This window comes from Simochromis diagramma, unplaced genomic scaffold (assembly GCF_900408965.1).
Source record: "Simochromis diagramma unplaced genomic scaffold, fSimDia1.1 OVJJ01000802.1, whole genome shotgun sequence".
Taxonomy (NCBI): Eukaryota; Metazoa; Chordata; class Actinopteri; order Cichliformes; family Cichlidae; genus Simochromis; species Simochromis diagramma.
Window position 1 is genome coordinate 10,484,362 of NW_024387492.1, and position 18,015 is coordinate 10,502,376.

Below are 18,015 nucleotides of genomic sequence, written 5' to 3' on the forward strand. Positions count from 1 at the left end.
CGCGAGAAAACGTCCCATGCTGCTGATGTGTACTCGTGGGAGGCTCGTGCGCGTTCGCGGTATTGGCTTATTATCTCAAACCGTGGTGTTGTGCTGTCCAATCGATTTCAGGGAGGGACACACTGATTTTGATTATTTCAAACATTACAGTTGAAGAGAAAATAAAATCACACAGTGAATCAATATATTCACAACAACACATTAAACAACATACTGACAGCTTATTTTGAAAAACAAAATACTGCCTCGTTAGTATTTCGTCTCATTTTACAAACTGCAGCCATAATTTTGGTAGTTTTGCCTAAAAGTGTTAATTGTAATAATTCTAATTCTAGCAAAGTAATATATATATGAGTAATATTCTAGCCAACTGAAATATCTGTTTTATGAATGTCTTCAAAATATATAAATTAATACATTTATATTTAATGACTGTAATGAATTAATAATTTTAAGTTAATAATTCCGGTCATACGTATAAAATGCAATGCTATAGTTCTTTAAATTCTCAATCCTAGAGAATAATAAATTATCTATAAATTCTTTCTTCATTTCTATAACGGAAGTACCGCCCTTCTGCTTCCGCCACATTCACAACATCCAAGATGTCTGCCGCCATAGCTTCCCTCGTTTCATACGGCAGTGATTCCGATTCAGAAAATGAGTCTGAATCTAATACAAGTGTTGAAAAAGTGAACCCAGTCGATCCGGACGCTACGGCTCACCTTAAACCGTTGCAGTCGGAGAGCAGTATGTCTCTGGCTGTTTTAAATTCTGCCCCTGAGGTCGCTGTCAAGGTAAGCTAAGCTAAGCAGCTAACGTTAACCCTACTTTATAATTAGATTATTGGGAGTAACTCTGGCTTACTTACTTGTTATGCTGATAATAATAAAGGTTATTCAAATTACTGTGGAAAGGTGGTGTTGTAATTAGAAGTTATTTATTCTCTAAAATTACAGATTTGTTCTAGTAGTACTAAGCGGGAAAGATTCCGCAAAGTGTGTTGTAATCTTTGCGGAATTACTCCTGAGCTAATCCTAAAAAAATACACACTGATTGAGCTCTGTGTAACTTAAGGTCCAACTACATGTATCTTACACTGTACTAGTTAACGTGTGCTCGTGTAAAACAAAACATGCGAATTACCAACCTAGAGCATGTCTCCTTTATCAAGAAGCTCGTTTGCTCATTGTTCGAATCCCGATTTTAGGAGGCTGTTGAGACGGGCATACACCTGGACCCTGCTCTGAAAGAAGTCACTTATAACCCAACATATGAAACCATGTTTGCACCCGAGGTAAGTCTGAATATTTGTGAGCTGGGTTACACATATAGTTAGTTAACTGATAATATAACATGAGTGGCATTTGACCACTTTGTTATGCAGTTGTGTGAAATACATATATTTAATTATTTTTAAACTGCACTAAACGATAAAGGTGATACATATATGAGCAACATGACAGAGAAATTAGAAAGTTATTTCAATTATTCATCCTTAAAAGACATTTCATCAACTGACATAATATTCTAATATGGAAAAGGTAAATTAGCCTTGCCCTTAGAATGTATTATTGTATTATAGTCAGAAATAACTGTAAAAAAATAGTTTGCTGAAAGCCTTGACCATCTTATGTGCAGAATCACTTCAATGCAAGATTTTCGTCCGAGTCCTGCCTGTTTTAAGACCCCCTGCAACATTTCAGTTGCACTGCAACCCAGACTAGTAACATGAAAGTGTACTTACTTTTTTTAGGGTAGGTTTTGCAGAAGATTTGCCAGAATTTGTCAGTATCAGAATAAAATCATATAAGAAGGTAAACAAGTAAATTATTGTTTACCTTCTTATAGTTATTTTGTTTCAAATTGTGACCAGATGGGAGTGATTTTTAAGTTTATGAATCAGAATATTTATTGCTGTTAATGGTTATTAATGTTAAATTATTCATGATTGTTGTAATACCACTGCAGTGTCCCTAACCTGAGTATTTTATGTTATTCATTGATTTGTTTTGTAAAACAGATACTTAAGGCTGCTTAATTGCTCCCGCAGCCTATCAGTCTAACTGCTGGTACATTGATCACTGTGTCAGTTGTTATTGATGTTGTGGGGGGTTTTTGTTTAAGTTTTTTTTAAGATCTACATGTATGAGAGGGCTTGTGAAAAAATAAATTAGTTTTTTATGAGGATCCACAGAAGTTTATCTGTAGCATTGCTAATGATTTTATATTTTTTTTCTTCATAGTTTGGCCCAATGAACCCTTTTAAAAGCCAGCAGATGGCTGCCCCCAGGAACATGTTATCTGGCTATGCAGAACCTGCTCACGTCAATGATTTTATGTTTGAACAGCAAAGGAGGACTTTCTCCTCATATGGTAAGCCTAGTGATTTGGGTTTGGGTGATGCAGTGTATTGATGCTGTTTAAATTTTAATGACTTTACAATTCTCCCTTCTTTGCTTAAAGGTTATGCTTTAGATCCATCTGTTGATACACACGAGTCATCCTCTAATACCTACATTGGTGCAGTGGAAGAGGCTGAGAAACATAAAGGTAAATATTATTTATATTCAATATGTTTGAGTGTTAAGATCTACTGATATGTTCAAAAAGCTTTTCAGTTATTTAGTTTAGGGGAAGTTTGTGATTCTATTACCATATGGCTTCTCCCACAGGTCTGACTGTGTTTGAGAGCGGTCTGAAGAAGTCACAGAAGAGGAAAAAGGTCAAAGGTGGAGATGCAGGAGAAATTGACAATTACCTTGGACCATGGGCAAAATATGCAGATGAGAAAGATGTGGCCAAACCAACAGAGGTAATTTTGACTGCTTCTCCATGTGATTAATCTACTTGTTATCCTGAAAGGCATTTTTTAAATACTTTATTTATATTCATATATTTTGCCATAATGCAGTTAACGTCCTCCAAAGACAGTTTTTTTTAATCTTCCATAGTACAGGTGATGCAATGGAACATATTTTGTTTAAGTTATGTAGTTGTGTACTAGACTTTAATAGATGACATGCACAACTGGCCAAATGCTGATTATTACTCACATTTCCTTTTTACATCTTAGATGAAATCCATTTCAGTTTGCTGTATTTGTTTTCATAATTATATAAAAGGCAGTAAGTGTGAAGTAATCCCCTGGTTGTGATTATTGTTATTGTACAGGATGAGCAGAAGGAGCTGGATGAAATTACAGCCAAGAGGCAAAAGAAGGGAAGGAATGAGGAAGATGCTCCTTCAGAAGAGAAGACTATTCTCCATGGTACTGACTTTTTTTGTTAATTTTGATCGGCTGTGGCAATTAGAGACATGATTGAAAATGTAGCCTATTTATTTATTTATTTTTGAAATTATATTTTGTGCTGTTATAAACAGCATACAGAAACAACAGGTCATAAATGTCTTGATGCATGCTCAATCATCCAGGTAAGTAAATCCCAAAAAGTTGATTCTGTTCATCTGGACGTAGCGTTTTCAGTGGGAGAAACATTTCGGCACTCGTCCAAGTAGGGCTGTTCGATATAACGATATAGATCGGATGACGATATAAAAACATCTATCGTTTCATTTTACGCTATCGTTTGTTTCGTGGTGTCGCAAAATAAACTGTTTACGGCAATATTTTTTCATCATTTTGATGGTCACTGTAGTGGCTATATTAATTTCTTCAAGTTCTCTCTTTCTCTTATATTTAATATAACCACACTATGGACGGACAAGCGCCTGTTTTTATGTGTTGTCGTTAGCAATAATGACGGTAAAACCATCATGTGTCCGCTTGTTTATCTCCCACATAAACCTTTCACAATAAAGCTCAAGATCCTGTTGAGACTTTTCAAAATAAACTGAATCTCGTGAAAGAGTATGCAGAGTGTTTACGGATGAGAATCAAAAAAGAGCCGCCAGGTGCTAAAAGATAAACCTTAGACTCAAACGTTAGAACAGGCTTTTCCCCGCAGCACGCCGTGTAATAGATACTCACAAAGAAAACAGCGGCCTTTACAACTTATGTCTAAAAATGCATTGTTTCATGCATCGGTTAAAACACTCGACTCCAGGTACATGACGCCCAGCTGGAAACGCTTCACGCAAGACGAGCTGCTCGAGATTCACAGAATTTACAGAAAATGTTACATTTTTGAGATTTATATCGTTATCGGGACGATAGATGTCTTATATCGGGATATGAGATTTTGGTCATATCGCACAGCCCTACATCCAAGTGACTTCTTCAGTCTCAGCTGACTGCAGTTTTCCCCAACCTTATAAACAGTACATTTGCACAATGACTGAAACGTGTCCACTGACTGGACCTCATACCACAGGCGTTACCCACGGGAATCTACACCAAGTCTGTATGGTTTACTGAAGGGTGTACCTTTAAGACCATTTGTCTGTAGGACCAACTCAGTCACCCATAACGTCTCAAAGTTTCTGTGATTCCTTATATGTCAGGACTATCAGAACAGTTGAGCGGTATTTTTTCTAAACACCGCATCTCTGTGGCTTTTAAACCCCACACCACGCTGTGATTAAAAAATTGGTCCGCCCAAAGGATCGGGTCCCCCAACACAAACAGAGTAATGTAGTGTACGCTGTGAAATGTTGGGAGAATTGCCAGGGAGGAACGCTGGTTTGAGCGCGGAGTCAAGGAGGCCATTTACGTGAAAACGGAAAGACCATCTCTGAATCGAGGAGGGGGCCTAAGGGTACATCTTTCGCCATCTTACAATGCTGTGATTGCAGCCATTCCCCAACTCTCTGTGAATAGTATTCATGGCCATTGATCAGATCAGCGGTCTTTGATCAATGATCAATGAGCTTTGATCAGTGGTTGTTGATCAATGGTCATGACAATTTGCATATTAATGATCAAGGAACTGACCTCACAGCCCATTGTTGCCTCAGTGGTGCTAGTTTCAGTCATTGTGCAAATGTACTGTTTATAAGAGTGGGGAAAGCCGCAGTCAGCTGAGACTGAAGAAGTCGCTTGGATGAGTGACGAAACGTTTCTCCCACTGAAAACGCTACGTCCAGATGAACAGTATCAACCTTTTTGGGAACAGGTCGTAAAGATATTTCACAAAGTTTACTCATTTCTGTTCTCAAGTACTTAATATGTCAGGTAGTTCCTTTGTCCGGCATAGATCCAAATACTGCAGGATTCTTTTACATCACATTTTGTCTGTTTCTTTTGTTCTCTCCCACAGTTAAAGACATGTATGATTACCAGGGCAGGTCGTACCTTCATGTCCCACAGGATGTGGGCATCAATCTGCGTTCTGCGGATGCTCCAGACAAATGTTACCTGCCAAAGAAACAGATTCATGTCTGGTCTGGACACACCAAGGTCAGTTTGAGGCGGGGGAAAAAGTTCTAAAAGCATTTGTTTTAATGATTTTGAGAGCAGTGAAAAATGAGCATTTGTGTATACATATTTCATTATCCAATCCTTGTAAAATGTCTGAGAAAATCCATAAAACCTTGTAGGTATTTCTGAACACGGTGATAACACGGGCATCTACCAGCTGCTTCGCACCGACATATCTGAGATTATTTTGTTTGATTCAAAGCCATGTCTTTATAATTCACATATAAAGGCAAACACTGGGTTATTCCAAGAAAGATGTGATTCAAGTGTCTGATCTGCCAGTGCGCTTCAGGGAGAGGAAATCACTCAAGTTTTAAATTGGCTCCTTTCTGCTTTGTGCAGAAAGTTACAGACTTCAGAGTCTAATTTGAATACAAAGAAATTTGAAAAGGATAATAAGTGTGTGGAAGTGCTGATGTTGAGATAATAGTTGGAGAGTGGCTCATGTGGTGTCACCAAAGTTTTGTGACACTTTGAAACTTTGGTATGTTGCAGAAAATCATGGATATTTTCCATAACTATTACAGAATTAAGATGATAATAAAGAGTCTGCACACATGCTGTCCTGCATGCATTATTGTTCTGGCTGGTGTGTCCAACTTAAAAATCTTTGAATAGCAATAGCCTGGCCATGGCTTTGTGATTTCAAGTCACATTTATATGATATACATTGCAGCATTTTCCTTCTGCTAGAATATTTTTCTGTGCTTCAGCCAAGAGTAAAAAAAACAAACAAAACAGAAAAAGACCCCCAGAAAACAGATAAGCACAATATCAAAATTTGCAAAACAGCTTGCTTTTACTGTAAATCAGCCATAAGCTGTAACAGTGACTGGGATACTCAAAATAAAGAGTCTTGGTTAAATATAAATTTCTCATCCCGTGTATGTTCTAGGGTGTCAGTGCAATCCGATTGTTTCCAAACTCTGGTCATCTGCTGCTCTCCTGCTCCATGGACTGCAAGATCAAGGTAAATAAGCTAATAAGGTTTCTGGAGAAAAGGGGGGTGGGGGTGTATACACATTTATCTAAGATGTGATCTTTATGATTGTGTAATAATCTCTGTAGCAATAAAGTAGCCTGTTACCCCGTATTTTAAATACGACAAAGTATAAATCAGTTTTTTTCTCTTTTGTAACTGTGTGCTCTCGTCTTCACAGCTGTGGGAGGTGTATGGTGAAAGGAGGTGTCTTCGGACTTTTATTGGTAAGTGTGCAAAATGCTCATCCTACAGCATCTATCACAATGATGTGGTACATGATAAGTGTTGGTGCCGGTTAATAATTTGCTGTATAAAATTGAATTGTGTCGTTTATTCAAGTAAATCCTTTTATAAATAATAATGGATCATCAGCAAAGATGCTGACATTAAAATATGGTCAAGGTATGAAGTGCGCTCAGCCTTTTGGGAAATACAAAGCAGTGACACATTGTGAGCTCAGCATTACTGGAGGACTAATGACATGTCTGCTGACCGCTGACAGAGCGCGGGGGGATTTGGGATTTTTTATTTATTTTTTTAATATACAGATATATGCGTATTTGGAGTCTGGGGGCAGGTTAGGCTAATGCATGCAGGACTCTCTTACACTCTTTCCAGAGATGGCACGCTGTCAGAATAGAGATTGTTTGCAGCTGTGGTTCTGCTTGTCAGCTCCTTCACTGAATATGCATAATTCAGCAGCTCAGAGGCCGGGGGGAATGAGGGGCAAGGGAGGGCACAAGACACGAGAAGATACAGAAGGAGAGAACACAGTTTAGGAGTGAATAAACTGACAGAGATTGACTAGCTTAGAAAGTAGTGAGTAGGAGAAACAGCAGAGCTAAATATGATGTGTGTTAGAGTTATTGGCTATGCCTTGTGGACAGAACCCTCAGACTGATATTGATATTCATATTTTCTCCAACAGCTTAAAGAAATATTTCTGGGGTTTTTTGTGTGTTTTTAATTTTCTAGAGGAATTTGCACATAGCTGTTTATAAGGTGATGTTGTTTGTAATGTCTACCAAACTAAGCAGTGATCAGCACTTGCTTGATTGTGTGCGCCTGTTTCCGTAGTTTTAATTGCAGTCTGTGTGGCCTCAGTGGGCTCCGTTAATGCTGTAAAAACAGTACAGCCCTGCTTAAAGACTTTTTCAATGTGGTAAGCCTTTGCTTGCATGAGGCCCACAGGGACCTCTCATCACCTCTACTGTATGAGGGGGAAAACCCAAAGGATTACATAGACTGATATTAGGAGACAATAAGAAGGTGTGTCTTTTTTCACCACCCTGTTTTACAGGCTCATTTTAAGATTCCGTTTCCTCCATTTTCCCAGATTCCACTTCATCTTCCTTTATTCATCTCCCTTTTTTAATTCCTTTATTCAGCATCTTTTATTCCCCTTAACCAAATTTCATATTTCTCAAATGATTTTGCTTTCAAAGGAGGACAGCTGGGGGATTGGGGATTGGGGAATGCAGGAAAATGAATTTTAGAGGATGTATTTATTTGTCTGTAATATATGTGTGGTCTGTGTCTGTGTTAGGTCACAGCAAAGCAGTGCGAGACATTTGTTTCAACAACACCGGGACCCAGTTCCTCAGCGCTGCATATGACCGCTACATTAAACTGTGGGACTCTGAGACAGGTACGTGGGCCACTGACAGCAATACGTTCTTTATGTAGGCGTACGGCTCATTTTTAAATCTTAAAGTGACCAAATCAATAAAACTTCAAAGAAATAATTAAATAGAGAAATATATAAATGATTATCTTGAAGATGAATGATTTAATTAACCATATATATTCCTAGATGATAAATATTTTCTTTGCACGAACCTTTTAGTAATATAAACTTGTTTTCAGTCCAAGATCACATGAATTTTATCACTAACGCTAAAACCAATTAATCAACAGAGATTTTAATAATTAATCATTTAATTTTTTTTAAGCAAAACTACCAATACTGTAATCCAGGATTTGGATTTCTTTTTTCTTTCAGTAATTTATATCTGATGCAAAAAAAATAATTTACAGGTTAACTGATTTAAAAATGGTTATACCCGGTTAACATAATAGATCAATTAGGATGAATGACATGATGTCTAACACACCTTTATTGTGGAGGTGAAGTCTGCTAGTAAAACCAAATTTTAGTTGATCTGCTCGATCTGTGTCAGTCTGTGCTCCCTCTAGAAGTTGGGCCCATGGTTTCCCTTTAAAAAAGAACCCACTTGGCTCATCTGTCACATTTTTACCCCTTTCAGCTCAAGAGTGCCGCTCCAGCAGAGGGCAGAAAAGCATTAAATCCCCCACTTGTTGATATCAGTGGAGGACACATCATCCAAATACTTCTCCTAAAAGTTGATTTGCTTGAGTTAGATTTGTCCAATCAAAAGCATTGCTTACTTTTTTTCACACAACTAGTTGTTGTGTTTTGTTTTTCTGGGGATTGTTTCTTCCTATATTATAGCAGTAATATAAAAAGCGTGCTATTTTAGCATACAAGTGCCTCTCGGTGTTTTCAGTCATTTCAATTTCCTGTTTCCTTGGTTGTAGCAGTAGTTGGAGCATCATCCCTGTGGTGATTCACCTTTACCGAATGAACACTAGGAAATTTTTGTGTGTTACAGCTGAGTTGTCACCACCTGCAGGGATATGGAGCATACAGCATTGAAAGTTGTAGAGTGTGTCCTTAAATTTTAAAGCAACTTCAGTGTGCCTTTGTGAGGGAGCCACTGTGGATTATTCTGGAGCTCTGACTTTCAATTTGCTTCCCACCACAGGCCAGTGTATCTCCCACTTCACCAACAGGAAGGTACCATACTGTGTGAAGTTCAACCCAGATGAGGACAAACAGAACCTTCTTGTGGCTGGCATGTCAGATAAGAAGATTGTTCAGGTAAAGCTGACCATTTCTTCCACCGCAAGAAAAGTCGATCATGTTGGCCAAGCAGGTTGCACACATGAATTTCTGTTTACTCCCTGTGCCCGCAGGACCGTGAAATATACTCCTGTCTCATCCTCCAGTGCTAGTGTGTGTAGTTGTGTGGGAGTTGTAAGAGGTTCAGTGGCTGACAGGACTAGAGCAACTCATTAATCACAAGAAGCATTAGGGTAAACAAGAGGCGAAGGAAAGAGAACAATATGTGATAAAAGTAGGAAATCTATAAATACACTATCACGTTTTTAGAACGAGTCATGCGAACCTCTCAACATGCTGAAAGGACAGCTCAAGTGTGATATAGTTTTTATTTTCCACATTTCAGAGCAATGGATGTTTGGAAATCTCTAGAAAGACATTTTAATTCTGGGAGATTAGCTAATAGGGGAAAAAATGTTTAGTTGTAATTGTCAGTCACAATCTGGCACAATAATCAGGGTTAGCGTTAAATCATGCAGGTCCCCTTTTCGGGTTATGAGAACAGATGGCTGTTCACCCCAAGGGTGGGGGAAAAAAAATGGAATTTGGTGTGAAAGCCACCCGAACAGACGAGCTTAATTTTATTTATTTATTTGTTTGCTGTCCCTGGAGGGGTTTCTGTGTGGTTGCCTTTTATATTTTAATTTCTACATGCTGTTTTCTCTCAAAATATAAATTTTTAAGACTAAAGTCTGTTTGATTGCTAATCGCTGTGATTACATTAAGGCAATTTAAAAGGTTCATAACATCGGTACAGTTTATAGCTGCTCTCATAGGGAGTCTCCCACATTGAGCCATATTCTCTGTTTTTGCAGTGCGATTGAGACGAGCTGTATTTATTTTGGTAATCATCACTCCATGCGAATATAGCAAGGCGCAGTGGAACAAGTGTTGGAGGGATTGTGAATTCATTTTAGTACTCCACTTTTTGACTCATGGGATACATTTGTTTACCTCCCTTCTGTCTGCTGTGCTGTCTGTGCCTCTTTGTGTCTCTAAAAGTGGGACATCAGGACAGGCGAGGTGGTTCAGGAGTACGATCGTCACCTGGGCGCCGTCAACACCATCACCTTTGTTGACGAGAACCGTCGGTTTGTCAGCACATCAGACGACAAGAGTCTTCGAGTTTGGGAGTGGTAAGTACCGAGTGCAGCCTGAACTGCTTATGCCTTAGTTGAAACTTGAGAGTGCCGCTGTAGTTGTTGCTGCCGTTCTTCCAAGCAAGTCATGTAATCCTCCTCCCTAATGCTCTGCGTTTAATAACAGAAGACTGTAGCTGATATTGGCTTGGAGAAATCAATCAACAATATGAATGTAAAGCAAGAAGGAAGTGAACCAGTGTGGACTATAATTAAAAAACGAAACAATCAGGAGTTACAGACAGCTGGGTATTCAGTGTAATTTTGAGCTGTGCAAGTATTAGCTCTGGATTGTATTTTTTTTAACTTTGTTATAGGCTTGTTAAGATGCACCTTGGGCACATCAAGTGCTTTTATATATTATTGTTCTTCTGTGATGAGCAGCCCAGGAGCAGACACGGGGGATACAGATTATAGTGTTTTACGAGATTCCTTTTATATACGAGTGTAACTAACTAAAACGATGTGAATGAAATGATTTGTAATGTGTATGTGTTGGGATGACTGGAAGGTTTAAATCCCACTTTTGGGGATGGTGAAAGAAAACGCGAACATGAATTTTAATGACAAAATTAAAAATGTCCATATCCCGCTGTTTGTAATTGTTTGGACAACCAAAAGACCACCGGGAAGGGCTTGTACACTGTCTGGGGTGTCCTGTCATGGTAAACAAACTCAGCTATTTGCTGTTTATAGATAATAAATATTTAAAAACCACCAGATAAACAGAGCTTTCCATGGAATGCTTCAAGGGGAGGTTTTGTATCAAGGGCAGCCATTTGTATTTAGTTTGGTTTAATTGTCAAAACTTCCTCATGAGCTTGTGAGATGGATTATCTGCTTAAAAAAGTTTTTTGTACACTTTAAGTCAATGTGAAAGACAGAATTAAAGATAAACACAACAACAACAAGCTAAAGAATTAAATCCTAAGAGTCTGCTTTGGGCAAACTTCGGGCTCCCATGAGCTTTTTTTTTAGTGCAGCGTGGGAGTAAGCGGGCAAGTGGTATGTCAGGCCAAAAAGTGACTTGACGGTCCCGCTTTCTCCCACGGATACCACCTGGCTCTAGTCCCCCTGCCCCACTCTCCCTGTGAGAGCTGCATTAGGCTGAATTTACAAGAATAGTCTCATGTTGCAAGAATAGAAGCGGCGTCTAGCAGAGAGGGGCATGTTGAGAGCACGCAGAATAGACTGCGAGGCAGCAAATCCACAAGCCATTCACGTCATAGTGAAAACGCCTACACGCAATTTAAATTCTGTCCACGTTCTCACACATAGTGTTCCCAGGGTGACTACTTTATCTATAGCAGAGGTTTGTCATCAGGAGAGTCTGTGAATGCTTTCCAGGAGGATTACAATTGATTTGAAATGTACCAAACTGCACCAACAAGGGGAATTAACTCTTGATCATAAAGACATCATGTAGAGAGCGATGAAGCCCACGGGGACACTTGGAATGATAATAAAATGAGAGGGAAAAGGATGGCGGGAGATAAGTGGTGGAGACTGTGGAAGCATATTGTAGGAATCACTCAGGATGGTCAAAGAACTGCTACAACCTCCCCAGAACTTGATTTCTTAAAAAGCCTGCTTTTTTAGAAGCGATCGATTTATCTCAGCTTAATAAAACTCCCAAATCGGAATGTTCTTAGAATAATTTGAAAAGGAAACAAATGAATAAATGAATTAGATCTGTCAGTGCTTGTTTTGTGAAACCATCCTTCGTTTCAATTTAGCACATATAATGAGGTAAATTATATTATAGAAATCTTAATTTCAGACCCACTGAAGTAGTGTGTCTAAAAACAAAGTGTGGGTTCTTAGTTATGGAGTTTAGTTTGGCTTGACTGCAGATTCTGGCTCGAACAAACACAGAAGCTCCTTAATCTCTGACCATGTGACGGTCGTGCAGCCCCAGCTGTCACTCGTCACAGAAAGAAACAAGGACGTGGTTTTAGTAAAGCTGATGGCAAGTTGAGTTTAGGACTTTGCTTTATTTTACAGCAAGTCTCAGCAAATTGGCACGCTGTCATCCTGACAGACACACATCACATACATGCACTGTATATTTGAATGATCTTCTTCAGACAAGTTAAGATCAAATAGCCAAGTTTGCTGTTTCTCCCAAAGCAGAGAGACATAGCAGAGCATAAAAGAACAGCGAGGCCGGGTGAAGGAGCAAAGGAGGGTTTCATAAATAATTGGTGGCTGGTGCAGCATCAAAAGCATCTTTCACATTATTTACAAGATTTATTTATTTACTGTAGCACTAATGGTGATACAGCCTGTTTGTTTTTTTCCTTCTTCACCTCCACCACAGCTCTTCTCTCTCTAGTAAATAAGCAGTTTTGAGCTGGCATAAGCACCTTCAATGTCAAACAAACAACAGCTCTGTCGATGTTTTCCCGTAGAGCTGTTATTGCTAAGGGCCTTCTCACGTTGTTCTCATCCACTGTTTAACCCGTCTTCAAGTGTACTCACAGTGTTTTGTGCCTTTTTCAGGGACATCCCTGTGGACTTTAAGTACATTGCTGAGCCCAGTATGCACTCCATGCCAGCTGTGACTCTCTCTCCCAATGGTAAGTAGACTAATCATGGCCAAACACTCATAAACACAGTCAAGGACAGGCGACTTGAGGGAGTAAAACCTGCATTACCACACTGAAGTAGAGTCACACCTTCTGAGATTTGCCATCGCTCAGGCAAGGTGGGAAAAACAGATATTCTCAGTGCAGTAAGTTTGTTGTACGTGGAGATTTCTGCTTGCCACGAGATCCAGATTTTTTATCAATACATGTCAGCTGTCTGTGTTTCCAGTTCTGTGTTTAGCTCTGGCTGTTTAATCGTCACAGATAATGCATTAACTGTTGGATAACAGAAATATTTGGACACTTGAGTGACTTAAACTGTGTACATTTGATGTCAAAACAAATGTTTAATATTTGAGCAATTTTGCCTTTTGGACACTGGAGCAGTAAGATTAGACAGGGAAGTGGGGCGAGGGAACAAGAGAAGACACACAGGGCCATGGGTTGGACTCAAACCTAGGACCTGTTGCCTGCTCCATCAGTGAGCTACACTGGCACCCAATGCTATTTATTTTTAAGATGAACAGCTGTATGACTGTATACTGTCAGTTAGCATACCGTCGTGTGAAAAAGAGGGCTTTCATAGTGTAATGGAGGAGGTCACGAGAATGGGTTGCCTCACCGCTCATTGGCTAAACGGCAGCAGTATGCTGATATCTTACTCAGCAGATGTGGCTCCGTTCGTGAGTTCTGCCGACTGGCTGGCCTTTTGTACACATAGGACTCAGTGCAGCTGCCATGTTTATTTTAGAGACAAGTCTTTCTTCGGGCAGCCCTTCCAAGCAAGCCACACTTGTTCAGTCCCTCTTTCTAATGGCGCTGTAATGTTTTCCACTTTTTCATTGTGGAATTATGGACTTCAAATCAATTTGGCCTTATAACCCTTCCAAACTGATGGGGAGCAAAAATGTGATTGTTGATTGTTGATGTCTTTCTCCACACGAGCAAAGCTTTTACTTCTTTGATAGTAGAGATTTAGGTCAGGGTTGTAGGACTCCGTTATAAGCCTGTAATTTTTTTGTAATTGCTGAATTTTACATTTCTTTTTGTGTAAAGTACCTTTACCATGCCTTCATGCAGTGCTGCCAGATTTCAGAGCAGTATCACTCTGTGAGATCCATATATCCATTCATATTCTTACCAATTACCGAGGTTATGGTACTCTTACCTGTACTGTAAATAAGCTGCAGCCAGGAAATGTTATGTTGATTAGACCCAGTTAACAAATTTTAGATTACATAATAGGAGTGGGCAATAAAAGCCTCAAAATTAAATCACAATTATATCAAGAAAATTTGTAATGTTATTGCTGTGGTCTCACTTCATAAGAGAATTTTTCTGAAAATTACTCAGGATTTTTTTTTTTAATTGTAACATTTTATCTGTGATTGCAGGCAGTAGCGTTTGTAGTGCAAACTAAATAAAGGGCATTTTTCATCTTTGTTTTTTCCATATGAGCTACAGCCATTGATGAAAGAATTTAGTAAATCTATTACTACATGGTGCCAGCAGCATAGTGTAATAGGAGATACAACATGGATCAAGTATTACCACAAAAGTAGCCAAGGTAATATTTTCCACTGTGATTTTTTTTTTTTTTCTTGATCAAGACATTTATTTGTTTTTATAATATAAAAGTGATCACATATAACCAAAAATGTGCTCTGATCACAGGATACAAGAAAAAAAGCATAACAGTCAGGTCACACAAAAGAAAAGAAAATGAATTTTGAAAGCCACTTATTCATCACAGATCTTTCGCTTCTATATTTGACACCAAAGACAGAAAACAGTTTAATAGATCCTTTTTTTTTTTTTTTAAGCAGTGCATCTTTTTTCCCCTCCCCAAGTTGTAAAAAGTATCTGATGTCACTAATACTCTGTCCTTCCATTTGTGAAGATGAACCTTCCTGCCACAAAAGGCTGCATTTGGGGTAACAATGAAATATTATTTTCCAGTAAATTTAGAAAACTTCTTATGTATTGGACATGAGCAATTGGATAATTTGGGACATAACCAAAACATATGAGCATAAACATGTGCTCTAGCCCTCATGCCTGGGCTTGTTGTAGGGATGTAGACGCGTGATCACAAAATTTAACAGATGAAGCATAGCTTGTTGAAGCTGGCCTGTTAGTACAGGATTAACTTTGGCTGGTAGTCATTAGTTTCCAGGACTGTCCTTGGTTGAGCTGCTTCTCTCCACTGCTCCCAGTTTCACCCTGTGTGTCTGCTTGAATGCGTGTGTTCTGTGTGTAAAGCTCTTCCCCACACATGGAGCAGAACCTAGCAGAGGAGAATCTGCCCCCCACCCAAGTATATTACACTACCATTTTGTATCCATGGAAACATCTCCATTGTAATTTATGTAATATCTCTGTAGGCAACCTACAAAAACCTTTTTTTGTCCTCATTTGTTCTTTTCCTTTCTACATTTTTTTCCCCCCAGTTTTTAATTTTTTCTCTCCTCCTGTTCTCTTCGTACTTGCCTTCTTCCTTTGGGCAATATTCGTATTTGTTCCAGCGTGGTTTGTTTATCTTTAGCATGTGAATAATGAATGAGCTCTCAGTGGGAGACCATTCAGTTTTCTCTCAAGCCTAAATGGCACCCAGCCCCACTTGGCACCATATATACAACAACCCCCCCCTCTCTGCTCTTCCCCATCTCTTTTTCATGTTGACTAAGCAGACAGAGCTCCAGTGCGCTGCTGAAATTGGTCAAGTTGTTTTCATTCTCCTGCACTTATTCTATTTGACATTTGCTGACAAGTTTTCTGGGGGTGGTGTAAAAAGAGGACACACATACCAGAACTACATTTCTTTCTCAGATCGAATTAGTAATTTCCTCATGTACACTTTTAAAAAGTGCGGAGAATTGTATAATGCTTTGACACTAAAGCACTGCCTCTCACCATCGTGCAGTGATGTTGAAACTGTTGGATTGTCAGGGGCTGAAATGCTCTCTAAAGCAGATCTCTGCTGAGCAGCCACTGATGCAAAACCTCGTTTTATTTTTTTCCCTAAATTGCCTCAATCTTTCCAATTCACTGATGGCAGAATGATGAGTTCATGCCCTTTTCAAAGGGCTGTCCACTTCAATCCAAATTTCCAGTTTTGCTGTTTTGAAGAATTTTGGCCATGAGGCAGTTTCTACCATTTACTGTGTAGCTGCTGTTAGTTAATGTCCCTCCAGATCACAGTTTTTGCACTGTCAGGTTTAGCGCATGCTAGCAGTGTCATCAAAATACCGCACTGAAGATCTGAGGGTCTGCTTGTTAAACACTTGGCTGTACAGAATCATGCAAATAATACATTTAAAAGGTTTGGGGACAACTTTTAAAGTTTATATGCGTTTGAATTTGAATTCAAACATTACCTTGAAATTTCAATGTGAACATCCAAAAATGCTTTTGTTTTCTCTTTGATTTTTTTTTTTGCAAGAAATGTGTATTGTGTTATCAAGGGCACAAGTGCTTTGCAGCATAGTTGGCCAATGGTTTATTGTTTTGTTTTTTTAAGGTAAATGGCTCGCCTGTCAGTCCATGGACAACCAGATTTTGATCTTTGGAGCCCAAAACCGCTTCAGACTAAACAAAAAGAAAGTCTTCAAGGGTCACATGGTAGCTGGCTATGCATGCCAAGTGGACTTCTCCCCAGACATGAGGTAAGCCTTCACAATGTCACTCTGAAGGGCAGTTTTATTCTGACAGAAACCACAAAGTAGAGATGCTTAAAGCTTTAGAATATTCCACTAGTAAATACTAAACAGTACTTATGAATAAAAATTTGCTATTAGTGTAATGGGTGAATTAAAAACTGAGTCCAAATGCACCATTGTGCAGATGATCAGTATATTGAGATACCTTTGCTTGTATTCTGTAAGCTGTTTCTCATCCTGAGCTTTAAAATGCATCCAGGTAATGAAGCACTCTTGGCGAAAAAAAACCGTACAGCCATCACTAGGAGAGCTCACAGGACATCTTCCTATTTTTACACAAAACGCCCATTAAGACCCTTTTTTGTCCCTCTTCTCACCCACCACCCACGACTGTGAGCAGGTGCCCTCACTTCCTTTCAGTATCCATGGCAACATTGCAACCCCTGCCTAGATTAAATACCAAAAATTCCAACTCCCACCTTTTGGCTGCTGAAGTGAAGACAGAAGTTATTTCTTTATTTTTATAACCATGTGCTAATTATGAAACACGTTTCTTTCTACCAGTTATGTGGTGTCAGGAGATGCAGATGGAAAGCTGAACATCTGGGACTGGAAAACCACCAAGCTTTATCACAGGATCAAGGCTCATGACAAGGTGTGCATCAGCGCCCTGTGGCATCCACATGAAACCTCCAAGGTCATCACCTGTGGCTGGGATGGACAGATAAAACTCTGGGATTAGATCTGTCCCTGAGGAGGGGTTTCTGGAAATAATGGACATGACCTGACTGGTTCAATAAAAAGGAGGAGGCCAATTGTCTCATGGTCTGGAACTGTTTTTGAGTCAAAGCCAAAAGACTGGTATCCAGTCTGATTGTACAGGTGTATTTGTTTTTTACCCTGTGAAAGATCAAAATACTTAGTCATGTAATATCTGTACAAACAAGAACTTTCAAAGGATTGTTCCTACTGCAGAAGAAGTATTACAGGGGGTACCTTGTTATTTTTAATGTTTCTTTTTTTTGTTACTGTATTTTCCAATGTTCTGGTAGTATACCTTTCATATTCTTGATAAAATATATTCTTTGTTTTCAGCTGTATGGCCATCTCTTTGTGGAAATAAACAACCTAAAGTCTACCTTTTCAAAAAACGAAGCACTCCTTCCTTTGGGGAAAAAAACCCCCCAAAGTGTTTATTCTTTAAAATCAAAATCATGAGGAGAAATTCGGTTCATCATCAAAAGGTTTGGTAAATTTCAATAACTGAATAATGTTGTTATTTTAAAGTGTTACTTTTCCTGATTGTTGGCAGTGTTGCGGTGCTGAACAGACAAACGCCAGCTG

At 39.0% G+C, this 18,015-nt stretch overlaps 1 protein-coding gene across 1 annotated transcript; it reads left to right on the top strand.

Moving 5' to 3' along the window:
• Positions 1 to 572: 572 nt before the first annotated feature.
• cdc40 (cell division cycle 40 homolog (S. cerevisiae)) lies at positions 573 to 17,809 on the top strand. Its single transcript, XM_040017535.1, has 15 exons — positions 573 to 797; positions 1,211 to 1,297; positions 2,247 to 2,376; positions 2,467 to 2,553; positions 2,676 to 2,815; positions 3,175 to 3,271; positions 5,220 to 5,359; positions 6,276 to 6,350; positions 6,541 to 6,586; positions 7,909 to 8,010; positions 9,149 to 9,264; positions 10,288 to 10,421; positions 12,927 to 13,003; positions 16,533 to 16,677; positions 17,236 to 17,809. Exons 1-15 carry the CDS (start codon positions 606 to 608, stop codon positions 17,411 to 17,413), a joined length of 1,746 nt encoding a protein of 581 aa, XP_039873469.1. The 5' UTR covers positions 573 to 605; the 3' UTR covers positions 17,414 to 17,809.
• The last annotated feature ends 206 nt before the right edge of the window (positions 17,810 to 18,015 follow it).